This window comes from Gekko japonicus, unplaced genomic scaffold (genome assembly GCF_001447785.1).
Source record: "Gekko japonicus isolate JY-2015 unplaced genomic scaffold, Gekko_japonicus_V1.1 scaffold100, whole genome shotgun sequence".
Lineage (NCBI taxonomy): Eukaryota > Metazoa > Chordata > Lepidosauria > Squamata > Gekkonidae > Gekko > Gekko japonicus.
In genome coordinates, this window is record NW_015167060.1 from 374,103 (window position 1) to 389,140 (window position 15,038).

The window sequence follows — 15,038 nt, forward strand, 5'->3', positions numbered from 1 at the left end:
TTGGCCTTCCAATGGGATGAAGTCCAGAGTAATTTATGGAATTAAGGCTGGTCAGCGCAAGGCAAGGCAAAGCTCCTGACATATGAGACTGCACTCATCTAACCTTTTGGATATCAGAGGAGGCCAGAGGGAAAGTCTCAGATTGGGATTCCTCTTTGTTACTCAGGTGTTGCTTTAGGGATAAAGACAGAACCAACCTTAAGTGATAGCTACTGAATCCATGGTAATCTCTGAGCCTGGAAAATCTATTGTTGATTAGCTTTCTTGTGCTATGTGGGTGGAGCAGCTGAAGCTTTCTCTTAACAAAGAGATTAGTCCTGCTTCCATGTTGACAGTATGTCTGTTCAGATTGACAGGCAATAATGCTACCTTATGGAAGAGAAAGTCCACTTCAATGCCGTAGACCTACAGGAGGAGGAAGAGTCTTACATGCACCACCTTACACCTACTGCCCCAGCCCTCAAGGTACTTAGGACTGGGGTCCAGCTACCCTTCTACCATCCCTAATGGTTTGAAGCATTCACCATACTGTAATTGATGGGACTGATCTGATGATCTATCCCTTATTCTTCCCTTTGCCTTCTTTGTATCTTTCCTCTTGCACCAGGGTATATGTTTATTTTCTGCATAATTAGGAGTCCTAGACAATTTTCATCATCAAGAGGGGTTTTTTTTGGGGGGGGGGCTCCTTCCACAGATTCTTTTCCATGTGGGTGTGGTGCTTCTGCTGGCTATTCTTTTTTAAAGTTTGCTGTGGTACAATGATGAAGAAGAAGGGCTCCAGAATCAAGCAACAGTGGGTACAAGAGGCACAGCAACGCGGGGACTGGAAAGGTTAAATATGCTGCTAGGAATTGCTAGCATCTTTGGACATTATATTTTCCCTAGGCTATTGTTGCTACCCTTCATATTCTCAAAGACAGTGTCTGGATGATAGCCTGCTGTTGGTGATATGGGACTTTCATGGGCTGCTACAGACTACTAACAGCCTTCCATCTGGGGATGATGGTAGTTATGGGAACTTTTTTCCATTTGGGTTTCATTTCTGCGTAAGGGCCAAGACAGCCCTAAGGGATGCTACTAGGTTCTCCCCCCCCCCATTGTGAGCTCACAGCAAGGGAAGCCTGATGTTCAGAGGATACTGGTGAATGATCAGCACCTCTTTCTCTACAGTTCTCCAGAAGCCTTCTGACCCTCGAGCATATCTGTTCCCTGCAGTCAATACTGTGAGTCATCCCGACCTTGACTACCTATGCCCAGGTACTCCTGGGCCTTTGGCTGAAAGCACAGAGAAATATGAATTGGACAGCTGTTCTTCCAAACCATGGCAAGACTCCCACTCAGGCTTGGACAAGATGCAGAAACAAGGTAATTTAGATTCTTTAGCTCAGAACGAGCTAAACTTCAATCATCTGATGTAGAGACAATAACTGCCTTTCAGACACAACATTCACTACATTTTTTTATGAGGATAGCTTTTGGAAAGACAGAGAAAAGAAAAACTGCAGTGCAGTCCTAAACACAGTTACAACCTACTAAATCCATTGAAGTCAGTTGGCTTTAAAGTATGTGACTCTGTTTAGGACTGCACAGTAAGTGACGCATGTCTCCTCTCGCCATGTTTCTTGGTCTCATCCAAAGCCTGGAAATGTGTGTATCTTCCCTGGGGAGAAGCACCATCCCACACATCCTGAAGCATGGGGAGAATATGAGTCTTTCCAGGCTTTGGGGCTCATCCAAAGCCATCCTGAGAGTGAAGACAATTCTTCACCCAGAAAGTGGAGATAAGCGCATGGCCCTGGCCCTCCTTCCACTTAGTATCTTGCTGAGCAGCCTCCTCCTGCCTTGTTGTACTTTGCTGATTCTAGCCAAGAGGAGTCATTGGTTTAGGCAGATGGACAAGAAATAATGCCAGGCTACAGGAGTCCTTACCTATATGGCCAGTTTTGTTCACTGCCTTGCAGCATGGGAGTTGCCTGGTTTATTTTACTCTTCAGCTTCTCTTCTGCTGATGCCTAGGGTTTCTGAGGATGCCTTTCACTTCACTTCAGTTGCAAGGTGGACTCAGAATGGCACCTGATGCAAAGTCAGATAACAAGTTCACACACAGTTCCCTCCAGATTAGAGGTGATCAGGACTGGACCCAAGTCAGATAAAAAATTTCCTCAGCCGGCATATGATCACATTACCAGTTACTAACAGGCAGAAATTTTTGTGTTCTATTAAATTATATTGCGGGTCAATTTGACCTACTTGCAACTGCTTAACATTTTCTTGGTGACTGTTGTCCTTTTATGGCAGTAATCGTATACACACTTAATTGGGACTAAGTTTTAGTTAAACCAGTAAAATATGCATCAGAGTGGGCTGCACAAGGAAAAATATTGGCCTGTTTAACATTGGTCAACAAGTCACGAACAACAGCATCTGAATCAGGCTGATCAGGATTTCCACATAACCCATAACATGAGCCCAATATTTTATCCAAAAATTTACCATCAAGCCCCAGATAAGCCCATTTCCATCTCTCCTGCTCCCCTTCATCCTCACAGCCACCTGTGAAGTCAGGCAGGGTAAGACTGACTGACACCAAGTCACACAGCGAGCTTCCACGGAGGAGTGAGGATCTAAAGAAGGGCCATCCCAAGCCTAGTCCCAGAAAATACAAGCACCTGAAAAAGTAAGAACAATTGTCAGAACACCTGAACACTCTCGCGTGTCAAGCCATAAATGGAACTTGGTCATGAATCAGTAATGATGTCCTACTTGCTAGAATTTAAACACTGAGGCTGTATAATACCAACAACTGTACTAACAATCTGCTTCCAGCTGATAAATATTGAGAGAGAGAGCACTTCCCACAGGAAAGTCTCTTCTAAGAGTCACAACTGAGGCAAAAGTTGTGCAAATGAGCTCAAAGCTGTGTTGACCTTCTGTCCTGCACTGCCTTGGGGTCAGAGTTAAGGTGCTTGTGTTGTGTCAGAATGCACTTTCTTGGCTTTATTCTCAGTCACCCATGCTGATTGCGTGGGCGCTGTAGGATTGCTGTGCCCAATTCTGTCCATTTCCCTGCTGTGAAGCATTTGGCATTTATAGAAAGATGATTGGCAGGTTCTTTATTGTTACTAAGCAACCCAAGCTGGAATTGAAGTGAAATGGGTTTGTTTTTAGACCTGGCATGCCAGCCTGATGGAATGATGCCTCCCCCCACCATACACACACTTCCTTCTTGTTGCAGAAAAGTCTTTTCATACACAGGGTGCTGGGCATAAGCTGACCCTGATGATCTTTTTGTGCCTTTGGTTTTAACTCTTCCCTTTCCCCCCACCACTACTCCTGTGACAGGCCCAGCTCACCATGGCCTTTTACAAGAGCCTAAACATTCCCCGCACACATTCACTGGAAGGCTCTACATAGGGAAAGAAGGAGGTAAAGTATGAGATAGGAGGCAGTTGCATATTTGGGGGAGAGGAGAAATAACCTTGGCTTGTCCAAGATAACACTGATGCTGCACATCTGGTGTTTAACATGTGTCATTCCCTTGCAGCACTTGGCACATGTGCAAGAACCAAGTCCATCCTCATGTCCTTTCTCAAGGTGCCCCTGATGTTTGGCTTTTTGTACCTGTTTGTGTGCTCCCTCGATGTGCTGAGCTCTGCCTTCCAGCTGGCAGGAGGTGAGGGTTATGATGCATTTCTGCTGGTTTGCTTGTTCTGTAGGGACCCTGGGTGGGAATGAAACTATTAGATGTTCTTCTTATCACTTCTGCTTCCTGCCTTACACAGTAGGTGGAGTGGATCCTGCTAGGTTCAAGCACTGCTATGAAAAAGTCCAAGGTCAACAGCAGCAAGAATCCTCAGCATCTTTCCAAAACAAACCGTTTTATTTTTGGGTAGTATAGAACTAGAAAACAACTCTTCCAAACAGCACACATTTTGCAAGTGTTTCTGGCTTGCTTTCTCCTGCCACTTTACCAGCTGTGCTATTCTGTAAAAGGGAATCTAATATGTTTGCTAGTGGTACAAGAACATTTTGCTTTGCATAGGACCCCCTACCTGTCAATCCTTCTTCCTAGTACAGAAATCAGCTGTCTTATAATTTTGTGTTCCTAACGTTTACTGTCAGACTGATACCAGTAAGTTTTCAGCTAGGAATCATCCCATCCATTACTCTAAATTAATCTTGAGAATTATTCATCTTTGTTAAATCTCCCATTGGGCCTTCCTAGCTTTTCCTTTTCCACCTGAGTTCCTTCTTCTTGGTGCCTTCTAGATTTCAAGAAAATTGTCCTTGTGCTTGTTCTAGAATTTGGCACAGAACTGGTACTTCTTCAGTTTTGGAAGGAATTTAGGCTTACCAATTTGGGGCTGGGAAATTCCTGGCTATTTGAGGGTGGAATCCAGGGAGAGACCCCAGCAGGGACCCGAGGACAGAGTCCACAGCCATGAAGAAACCAAGTGTGCCCAGGGCTCAGACACCAAAAATGAAACCTCTAGTGATCAAGTGCTCTACAGAGCTCCCTACATAAACCTTCCCATCTGTACTACTGCATCACTCATGCCTCTATTTCTCCCTTGTTCACAATCCCTCTGGTCTTTTCTAAGATAGTTGTTTTGCATTTTGAGAGTGGTTATCTCGCTTTCTTGCTTTTTTCAGTAAAAAAAGATAAGCCTTGTTAATCAAGATTTCTAGACCCTTAGTATATTGGGGGGAGTAGTTGTAATTCTGGGAGATCTTCAGGACTCACCTGGAGGTTGGCAACTGTGTCACAGGAGAGAAACTGTATGGTGTCCTATCCAATTTGGTGTAGTGACTAAGAGCAGCAGACTCTAATCTGGAGCCAGGTTTAATTCCCCACTTCTCTACATGCAGGCAGCTGGGTGACCCTGGGTCAGTCACAGTTCTCTCAGAGCTGTTCTCTCAAGAGCAGTCTGTTGTGGGGAGAGGAAGGAAAGGAGATTGTAAGCTGCTCTGAGACTCCGAGTGAAGGGCAGCGGATAAATCCAATCTCCTCTGCTCTTCTTTCCCCCTTCTGCAGGACAGGGAGAAAATTGGGGAGGGCAGTTTGAATGGACAAGGAGCAGGAGGAGAAAGAGAAGTACCTCCCCTCCTGCTGCAACTGGAAGCCTCCTGTGGTAGGATTGCCAGCTCCAGTTTGGGAGAGGTAGTGCCTAGGGAGAGCAGAGTTTGGGGAGGGAAAACCTGGAGCCACTGCTCACTCCATTACCTTCCCCAGAAAAGGTAGATTAGACACTGGGCAGTAATTGGCCAACTGATTACAACTGATCTCCAGCCAACAGAGAGCAGCTCACCTGGAGGAAACAGCTGCTTTGGAAGGTGGAGTCTATAGCATTATATCCCACTGAATCTCCAGGTGTTTCCCAACCTGGAGCCGGCAACCCTAACTTGAACTGAAAAGGCAAGGAAATGGATGGTAAAGAAATGGATGTGAGATTTGACGTTGTTGCAGTACATTCTATCGTGCAGTTTTGGGCCATGAGCTTGCCTTGCAATTGATTCATTTAGACCTTACTGGAGGCCATGTGCACAGGCCTAGCTCACTAGCAATATGCCTCTTTTCCAGGTAAAGTAGCAGGGGACATTTTCAAGGAGAATGCCATCCTCTCCAACCCAGTGGCAGGGCTTGTAGTGGGAATCCTCGTCACAGTCCTGGTTCAGAGCTCCAGCACCTCTACCTCCATCATTGTCAGCATGGTCTCCTCAGGATGTAAGTGATGCCGGTGGGCAGAAGTGGGGTTGAAAGTACAAAGGACAGGATTTTCCCGGGATTCCTTCCCACTCTTTCCTGGGTTAATCCCTGTACATCTGCTAGCATCACTGGATATCAGTGTCGTCTACCCTTCTCTTGGCAATGCTGAGATTTTTTGTCATGATATTAAGATACTTTTGAATTTAACCGGATGCAACTGGAGTGTCCACTGGGGATGTAAATGGGTTGGGAAGGAAGGATGGATCTAGGTGGGTAGCCATGTTGGTCTGAAGCAGTAGAACAAATTTAGAGTCCAGTGGCACCTTTAAGACCAGCAAAGTTTTATTCGAGGTACGAACGTTCGTGTGCACGCACACTTCCTCAGAAGGAAGGAGAACAGCAATGCTTGGGGGCACTGAGAGCATATTCATTGTTTCTGCTGTTCCCCCTGGTCACAGAGTCAGCGCTGTCCATAAACATTCTTTGCCCTTTACTTCCCTAGTGCTGGAGGTACATTCTGCCATCCCCATCATCATGGGCTCCAACATTGGAACGTCAGTCACCAGCACCATTGTGGCACTCATGCAGGCTGGTGACCGAAATGAATTTAAGAGGTGAGTATTACAGTGGGCATGGAGTGAGTGGCCAGAGACTGTGGGAGTGAAAACTTGAGACTGGGGGTAGGGGAGGAATCTATGGAAAGCCAGCATTACTAGGTACAGGACAGGAGGGTGTAGCACTTAGAAATTACAAAACCGGGTGAGCAGAGAAATGTAGCATTAGCCAGAGAAGTAAAGAGCAAGCCCATTTTAACAAGGGAATGTTTGGTACCTTGGAGTGTCAAGCAAGGAAAGCCAAGGGCCAAAGGGCAAAAATTGGCAATGAGGGGGAAATTATGTGGTAGAGCATTTCCTCCTATCCTATGTCTCCTATACCTCATGCCAACAATGGCTTCTCTACTGTCTGGCAGGGCCTTTGCAGGCGCTACCATACACGATTGCTTCAATTGGCTGTCTGTGCTGGTTTTGCTACCTCTTGAAATGGTTAGTGGCTACCTGTACCACATCACCAAGGTTGCCGTGGCAACCCTCAACTTCCACACTGGACAGGATGCCCCGGAGCTGCTGAAGGTCATCACAGAGCCCTTCACTCGTCTTATTATTCAGGTCTGTGTTCCTGGCAAGTCAGGGATGGCCTCTAAAGTCTCCTCTACTGAAAGAATAGGCTGCATCTCCTTGTGCCTGGCAATGTCCCCGTCCTCCATTCCACCACTAAGTCCTCACTGGCCGGTGCCACTGTTTAAAGTCAACTGGCAATCTACTGGGATCAGCTGAAGCCTGCATTCCCAATACATTTCAAACTGAGGCCAGTTCTATGGTCACAGATAAAGGGTTGATGTCCAGGAGGCAACTCAGTAGTCAGGCAAAACAAGAAAGGAGGTTGGAAGCCAAGGACTAGGAGAAAATGCCTAGACAGAATATCTTGGTGATGAAAGCTTCATTTGCTTCACATCATCAACAGAATGTTATAGGCCCATTCTGCATCTAGCATTCTCTCCGTTGTTTTACCAAACCCACACTGGAACAGAAAAAGATACAGCTCAAAACCACATTCAAATACCCCGGGCCAATGCCATACTGACTGCAAAGTCATCCCTGAATGGCCATAAAATGGCCATAAATCTATGTAGACAGTACCATAAAACTGAGAGATGCAGCTAGATGCAGAATGGGCCATAGCCTCAGTTGGTTTGCAGTCAGTTCCTAGCCAAGCAGAAGGCCAGAACAGATCCAGTCAGGGCCCAGGAGATCCTGCAAGAATAGTAAAATGGTAGAAAAGTTCTTAGTTTCCCAGGCTTTGCTCTCATCTGAAGTCTTTGTCAGCAGATTGAAATTCTTGCCCCTCAAGGGCAAACACCCAGCAGAGAGCCTCATCCAGCTGCTTCCTGAATACAACATACTAACTGCATTTTGAGAGGGAATGAGACCCTCACAACATTCTCATAAAATGTGAGCTATTTTATGCTCTTACAGTGTCAGAGGCAGATCCCTTAGATCCCTTAGAATTCAGCCTTAACTGCGAGACAATAGCACCATTGTTGGTTTGCTCATCTAGGGAATTTGATACCCCTGAAACTCTAGGCCAGGGACTTCCTTCTCCTCTTCCATCCCCTGCAAGAGTCTCCATGCTCTCCCAGCACATTTTCATGACCTTTCCCCCTTTTCCAAACAGCTGGATAAGTCAGTAATCTCAGGCATTGCTGTAGGTGATGACAGCTTCCAGAACAAGAGCCTGATCCGGGTGTGGTGTGAAGCACCATCCTCACAGGTGAGTGTTCTATCAGAGGGAGAGAATACCTTGGGTGGAGGATGGGCGGACATGGAGGGCTGAGTGTCAGAATGGGCATATGGTATGACAAACAGTTTCAAATCAATGGCTCAGCACCCAAACTACACGGAATAGGAACTGGCTCATCGGTCATCTTGGCCAGTAGCATTTTGAAGAGTGGAGAGTTGGTGCACTCTCAAGGTTAGAAAAACAGAGTTGTGCAGTTTTTCAGTGATAATTAAACAACATTGTCAGAAAGTGGGAGATAACCGCTTTTGTCATGGGGCCAAGATACTCAACCAAGCTCATTGCCTTCCTTCAGTTGGCACAGCCCAACCTTTAATGGACCAGAATCAGACTAGGATCACCAATTTTAGTACTTGTATTTCGACCCAAGAACTATATTCATACACCATAGCATTTGACCAGACTGACTGAACTCTTGTGGGTTGGACAGAAATTCAGCATGTTTAAACAATTGTACACCTGGTAAAAGGAAATCACAAAGATGTAGATATAAAGAGAAGAAAATACATTCTAACGTACTGCTTTAAAGGCTGGTTTAGATGGCAAAAAGATGTGACAGAATATTGCTGGGACTGTACAACTTCTGCTTTTTACACAATCCTTTATATTAAAAACTCCCTACACATAGAATACTAACAGAAATGAAAAGGTCTAGTTTAGCACTCCTAGCTTTTAATGAGTCTTTGATGTTGAAGGATATAAAAATATCACTCCTACATATTCTCTGCAGTAGTACAATCCTGGGAGGACTGTCTATCAAGTGATTTTGCTGAATGTGCAGCTCAGACCTAGGATTTTAGCATAGAGTAAGGAGCTTTTTAGTTACCATCATAGATGTACAAATCCATAGTTTAGTACATGTTCAGGTCAAAGTTTACAACTGGCCAGGAAAAAATGTTTTGTCCCTTTAACAGAAGTTTAATATATGGAATGGGCAGTTGAAGCTATTCTTGGCATGGAGCTAAATAATATGACTGTATAATTGCAGTAAATCAAACTAATACTAAAGGGATAGCTGGAGGAGCAAGTTAGCAATGCTAGTTCAGGTAAGTTCTGTGATCAGAAAGGAAATCTGGTTTTCATTAAATAAACAAGATTTGGGCTCTTGGACAGCAAAGCTAATGGCTTAGTAGAGATGAGATTGACTTTCAGCATCACATGTTATCTGTTGACCTGAAAGTTCCCAGGCCATATGATATCGGGCCAATAATAGCATCTCTTCCATTGTGACCAGGTAGATCAATGGTCCCCAATCATGTTGAACCTGTAAGTGCTTTTGGAATTTTCAAAACAGATAGTAGGTGCCAAAACAAAATGGTTGACATAGGTTAGTGAGACAAATCACAACACTGTTGCTGTGTTGGCTGAGCCCAATCACAAAATGCTGAGAGGTTCCAAGCCAAGCATCCTTCTCTGATGGGGACAGCTGTTTACAAACAGATTGTTCCTGCAAATATAAAGATGTTACCTCCTGGGCTCTTCTGAACTACCTCCTGCCCTGGTGAAGTGGAGGACAGCCAACACTAAGCTCTTTGCTTTGAGGAAGATATGCTTTGTTAAAGAAGCAAGTGGTTGCCAGGAAGCACATGGGCAGGCACCACGGTGCCCATAGTAACCATGCTGGGGATAGGTACTCAAATTTAAATAGATGCCTAGATTAATATTAGGACAATAAGGCAGGACCTAAAGATGGGCACTATGCATTGCTCACTGTAGGAGGTGTATACTAGAAACCATAAACTAATCAATGATGCTTAAATGTCAGTGGTCCATTAGTTCAAGAAAGAGATCATGTAGATGGTTTGCTAGTATCTTTGAAGTAAGAAGAAACCTGACGCAGAAAAAATTACAAATGTTGGAATTCGCATTTTAAAACAGATTATTTTATCTGGGAGAAACAAATCAGAATGAACAATCAGAGTCTTTCATGGGACGAAATGACTAAAATGTCTTAATTATAGCCAGAGACACCAAAATATTAATAGCACAGCTGTAAGACTTCTTCCATCCTCTCAGCATGTGTGACTGACTCCTCACCTGTGTTGACAAAGCACCTGCTGAAGCTAATGAGCTAAAGCCCCTGATGTCTCCCTCTCTCCCACCCTCCCCTTTCTTTATAGATTTATTCTACAGAAACTAAAGGAAGATTCCTGAACTGCAGCTCCCTTCCCCCAGGCTGTCTGGAGAGTGCTGCGAACCTCAGCAGTGCCACACAACAGAAATGTAAGAACTGTCAACCTTTGGGCAGCAGGGCCCTGTCAACAATGGCAGCTATACATGTGCCACTCCTGTGATGGCAAAAAGGGATATTCACAAGTCAAGAAGGGCAAGATTTATTAGAGTTGAGCATGACGAACTGGGCTGTGGTGCCAGTCTACTCCCTGCACCTCGCATTGACCCCTGTTCCTTCATCCAGGCAATCACCTGTTTGTGGACTCCTCTCTGCCAGACTTAGCTGTGGGCCTCATGCTGCTGGCTGGCTCTCTGGTTGTGCTGTGCTCCTGCCTGGTCATGCTTGTCAAACTGCTGAACTCTGTGCTGAAAGGCCACGTGGCCAGAGCTATCCAGAAGGTCATCAATACAGGTGGGTTGACTGAATCCAGGGTGAGAGAGGACTCCTGGTCTCCATAGAGGCGTTGGCAGTATCTGGGGCCAAAGGGCTTGGATTCCAGCTGAGCTTCTCAGGTGTCCAGGCTTCCATAAAGGCGACAGGTGGGTTCTCATAGCAGAATACATATATGGGACTCAGTTATGTCCCCTTGTTCTTTCTGACACTGACATTGGTATGGGTAGATCTGCCATCCCCTTTCAGCTGGGTCACCGGTTACTTCGCCATGCTTGTTGGTGCTGGAATGACCTTCGTTGTACAGAGCAGCTCAGTCTTTACTTCAGCAATCACTCCACTCATTGGTAAGTCGACATGTCATCATTTTCCTTTCTTGGGGACCCAAATACACCCGAGAGGGCCTATGGTGGAAAGGGCTAGCAAGCTGGAAATAATTTTGTGTGTGCGCGTGTGTGCGCATGCAACAGAAAACCAGACGCACTTTTTATAGCCACAGCAGGGGGGGGGGAGACAAGTAGCCCATAGTGCATAATGTGTATCAGTCCAACTTCCTTCTGTTCTGTCTTAGGGTTTGTGGGCATGTTTAACATTGGACATATCAGCATCTGAAAAGATCATGTGACATGTAGCTTTACAATAATATGTGGTTAAACAAAATTTTTTGTTATTATTGCTGATTATATGCAGTGTAACTGTTCCTCAAATTCCTATGCTAGAAAATGTTACAAGAAATTATAGCTCATCTTAGTCTGGATGCAGTATTTTAGATGTGCACTGTGTTGAAGGAAGGTGCTATTATGCTTACTGATTTTCTCTCTCCCTGGGCAGGCCTTGGGGTGATTAGCTTAGAGCGTGCTTATCCACTCACACTGGGTTCCAACATCGGAACTACAACTACTGCTATCCTAGCTGCCTTGACAAGTCCTGGAGACAAATTAGCCAGTGCTTTCCAGGTGAGCAAAAGTTTGCTCCTCCCCACTCTCCTGAACTGGAGTTGCCCTCAAGGGTAATCTTGGCTAATGATATCTTTTGTTACTGCCACCAAATAATCTTGGTTTGTGACGACTGTACCTCTCTTTGGAAGGTCCAGACTGATACAACAAGGACCACAGATTGGAACTGAGGGGCATTTAAAAGAACCAAGGGGAAAGGGGAACATATTTTACATGACTTAATCCCTCTAGTTTGATGTCCAGTTTGAGAGCCAGTTTAGTGTAGTGGTTAGGAGTGTGGACTCTAATCTGGGAGAACCAGGTTTGATTCCTCCCTCCTCCATATGCAGCTGCTGGTATGACCTTGGGTCAGTTACAAGTTCTTTCAGAGCTGTTCTCTCACAAGCAGTTCTCTCATAGCTCTCTCAGCCACACCTACCTCACAGGGTGTCTGTTGTGGGGAGGGGAAGGGAAACGAGATTGTAAACTGCTCCGGGGCTCCTTCGTGTAGTGAAGGGCGTGGTATAAATCCAATCTCTTCTTCTTCTTCCCACCAGCTGCCTAATGTTGCCCCCAAGGCAACTTACTGACGTGGTTCTCTTTTCCTTCCCCAGATTGCCCTCTGCCATTTCTTCTTCAACATCTCTGGAATCTTGCTGTGGTACCCTTTGCCTTGCACCCGCCTGCCAATCCAGATGGCCAGGGCACTAGGAGAGTGCACAGCCAAATACCGCTGGTTTGCTGTCTTTTACCTGATCATCTGTTTCCTACTGTTGCCATCCCTAGTTTTTGGACTCTCCATGGCAGGGTGGCGGGTCCTGATAGGTGTGGGAGCTCCTTTCCTGAGCCTTCTATCCTTTGTGGCCTTTGTCAACATCATGCAGTCACAAAGCCCTGGTCGACTGCCCAGGTGGCTCCAGACGTGGGAGTTCCTGCCATACTGGCTACATTCTCTGCAACCCATGGATGCAGTCATCACCAGAGCCATGTTGTGCTGCCATGACTCAGGCAGCCAAGATGAGCCTGGTGGTGTGTCTCCTCAGGTCAAAGCCAGAGCAGGCCTTCACAACCCTGCAATCACCTTCTTGGAGGAATTGTCTCTACCACCAAGGCCCTCTCCCCGGCTAAATTCCCTGCAAATGCAAAGTGCTACCCGTTTGTAAACTATGGTGGAGCATGGCTCCCTCTCTTCCTTGCACAAGAAAACACAGGGTCAGTCTCTGACGGCATGAAAGTACAATCGCTCTCACAAAGGGTATGTGTTTTGGGTCTGTGGGATTGCAACTATATATCAGTGCCTTTTGGGGTTCCAGCCTGTGCATCTGCATTGCAGGCATTGTGGGTGTATCTAGAATATCTGCCAATGAGTGTGACTTTGTATGGGATGTCTGTGTGCCTTGTGATTATGCACATAACTGCCACAGTGTATATGTATGTATGCATCCATGAATGTGTGCAAAGCTGAAATCCAGCCATTACAGTTGTGTTTGCACCTTTCATGTGGGAAGGTGTTTGTGCATAGTGCACCGGATAATGTTCCCCAGATGAATCTTGGAATGCCTGCATTCCAGGTATTCCATGTGGTAGAGGCAAGAAAATATTCATGTCATTACTGGGGACTTCCCTCTGTAGCATTTTACAAGATGCACAACATATATACAATGTTAGACATAGCTGAGTAGTGGTGCTTGGACCATAAGAACATAAGAGAAACCAAAGTTGGATCAGGCCAATGGCCATCCAGTCCAACACTCTGTCACACAGTGGCCAAAAATACCAGGTGCCCTCAGGAGGTCCATCAGTGGGGCCAGGACACTAGAAGCTCTCCCACTGTGCCCCCCCCCAACATCGGCCCATTACACATGCACATCTTACTGCAGATTTCCAGAGCAGTAAGCCTTTAATCTTGACTTTGGATTCTGTGCCTGCCTTATGCATCATTTCCCCCCCTCTGGTGTATTTATTCTGCAGGTACAATTTAAAAACTTGCACTTTTCTAAATTGGGGTAGAACATCACTTGTGATGTGTGGGGGTCCAGGAAGCACCTTCCATTTAAATCCTCATGGTTCAGGTTTGACACATACATTTTAGTGTTAGTTCATTGAATGAAAGGGAATAGAAATGAATGCAGGCAAAGGAGGAAAACCAATGTTGAAACTGATCAGACTTTTTCTGAAATTGATAAGCAGCTGGGGAGGCCCATTTTCCATATTGCCAAGCACGAGGGGATTCTCTGCTGTGTTATCAGCCATTGTGAAAAACAGAACAATTTTAGAGTCCCGTGTCACCTTTAAGACCAGCAAAGGTTTATTCAAGGTATGAGCTTTTGTATGCATGCACACTTTTTCAAACATATTGGAATGGCAGGTAAGGTTCAAACTTATAGCCATAGAATGAAGAGCAAATTCTCTGGCTATAAGTCTGAAACTTACCTGCCATTCCAATATGTTTGAAAAAGTGTGCATGCACATGAAAACTCATACTTTGAATAAACCTTTGTTGGTCTTAAAGGTGCCGCTGGACTCTAAATTTGTTCTGCTGCTTCAGACCAACATGACTGAACAACTGTGAAAAATGGGAGGAAAGAGTCACGTGATCTCATAATATGGGGAAACATGTTGAGTGTACGGAATGCATGGGAGAACCCACTGACACTGGCATTGCAAGCCGTGATCATTGGCAACGTGTGTGTGTGCACGCGCTCACCTGTGCAAAGTTGGCTGCAACTCTACCATGCTTTTCACAGGGCTGCAATTTGTATGGGGGACCTCTGGCAGAAGCTCTGGAGAGCTTTTTTAGACTTGTGTCACTAAATTTTTTTAAATGGGGGGTATTTTCACTGATGCCTTAGTACAGGTACATAGTAACACTAAATTCCTGTCCTTCTTTGCAAATGTATGTGGTTTTCTCTTTGTAATTCTCTAATTTGATCCTACACACTAGTTGTGATCCTGGCAGTTTTCTAAATCCTGTCCTCTTTGATCCCAAGTGATTCTTAAATTCAGCAGTTCTCAAAAGATGCTAGGCTTCCAGAGACTGCCAAAATGCCCCCCCCACTTTGTTCACTAAAGCATTAAAGGGGGAAATGTTTTCAAAGCTTTAGACTTCCCATCCCAGTGTCTCTCTGTCTTTACATCTCATGTAAATTTCATGCCATGCTGACAAACAACCCCCCCCCAATTATTTTGTTTGCATGCAGCACTGAAATCCTTTTTTTCCCCATGGGGGATGCTGCTGTTTGCCTCCTCTCTGATCCCCCTTGCAAGTCAATACCAGCAGGGAACTAAACCTTGCGCAGCTCCTTTCAAACTCCCCCCCCATCATTTTAATGTTTTTATTCAGCAATCTGAGACTACAATAGTCTCATATTGCTAGACTCATGCCGCTTGTCCAAAAATTTTAAAATGTAAAAATGAGGGGGAAATGGAGTTTGTACACTGATGAAGGGGGGGGGAAGGCAGAAGGTGCAGAGTT

At 45.3% G+C, this 15,038-nt stretch overlaps 1 protein-coding gene across 1 annotated transcript; it reads left to right on the top strand.

Annotated features, from left to right (window-relative positions):
• The first annotated feature begins 761 nt into the window (after positions 1-761).
• Positions 762-12,726, top strand: SLC34A1 (solute carrier family 34 (type II sodium/phosphate cotransporter), member 1). Its single transcript, XM_015412498.1, has 12 exons — positions 762-834; positions 1,219-1,368; positions 3,548-3,676; positions 5,585-5,728; positions 6,213-6,324; positions 6,681-6,876; positions 7,943-8,038; positions 10,186-10,288; positions 10,482-10,649; positions 10,859-10,975; positions 11,460-11,584; positions 12,178-12,726. The coding sequence occupies exons 1-12, from the start codon at positions 762-764 to the stop codon at positions 12,724-12,726; spliced, it is 1,962 nt and encodes a 653-aa protein (XP_015267984.1).
• The last annotated feature ends 2,312 nt before the right edge of the window (positions 12,727-15,038 follow it).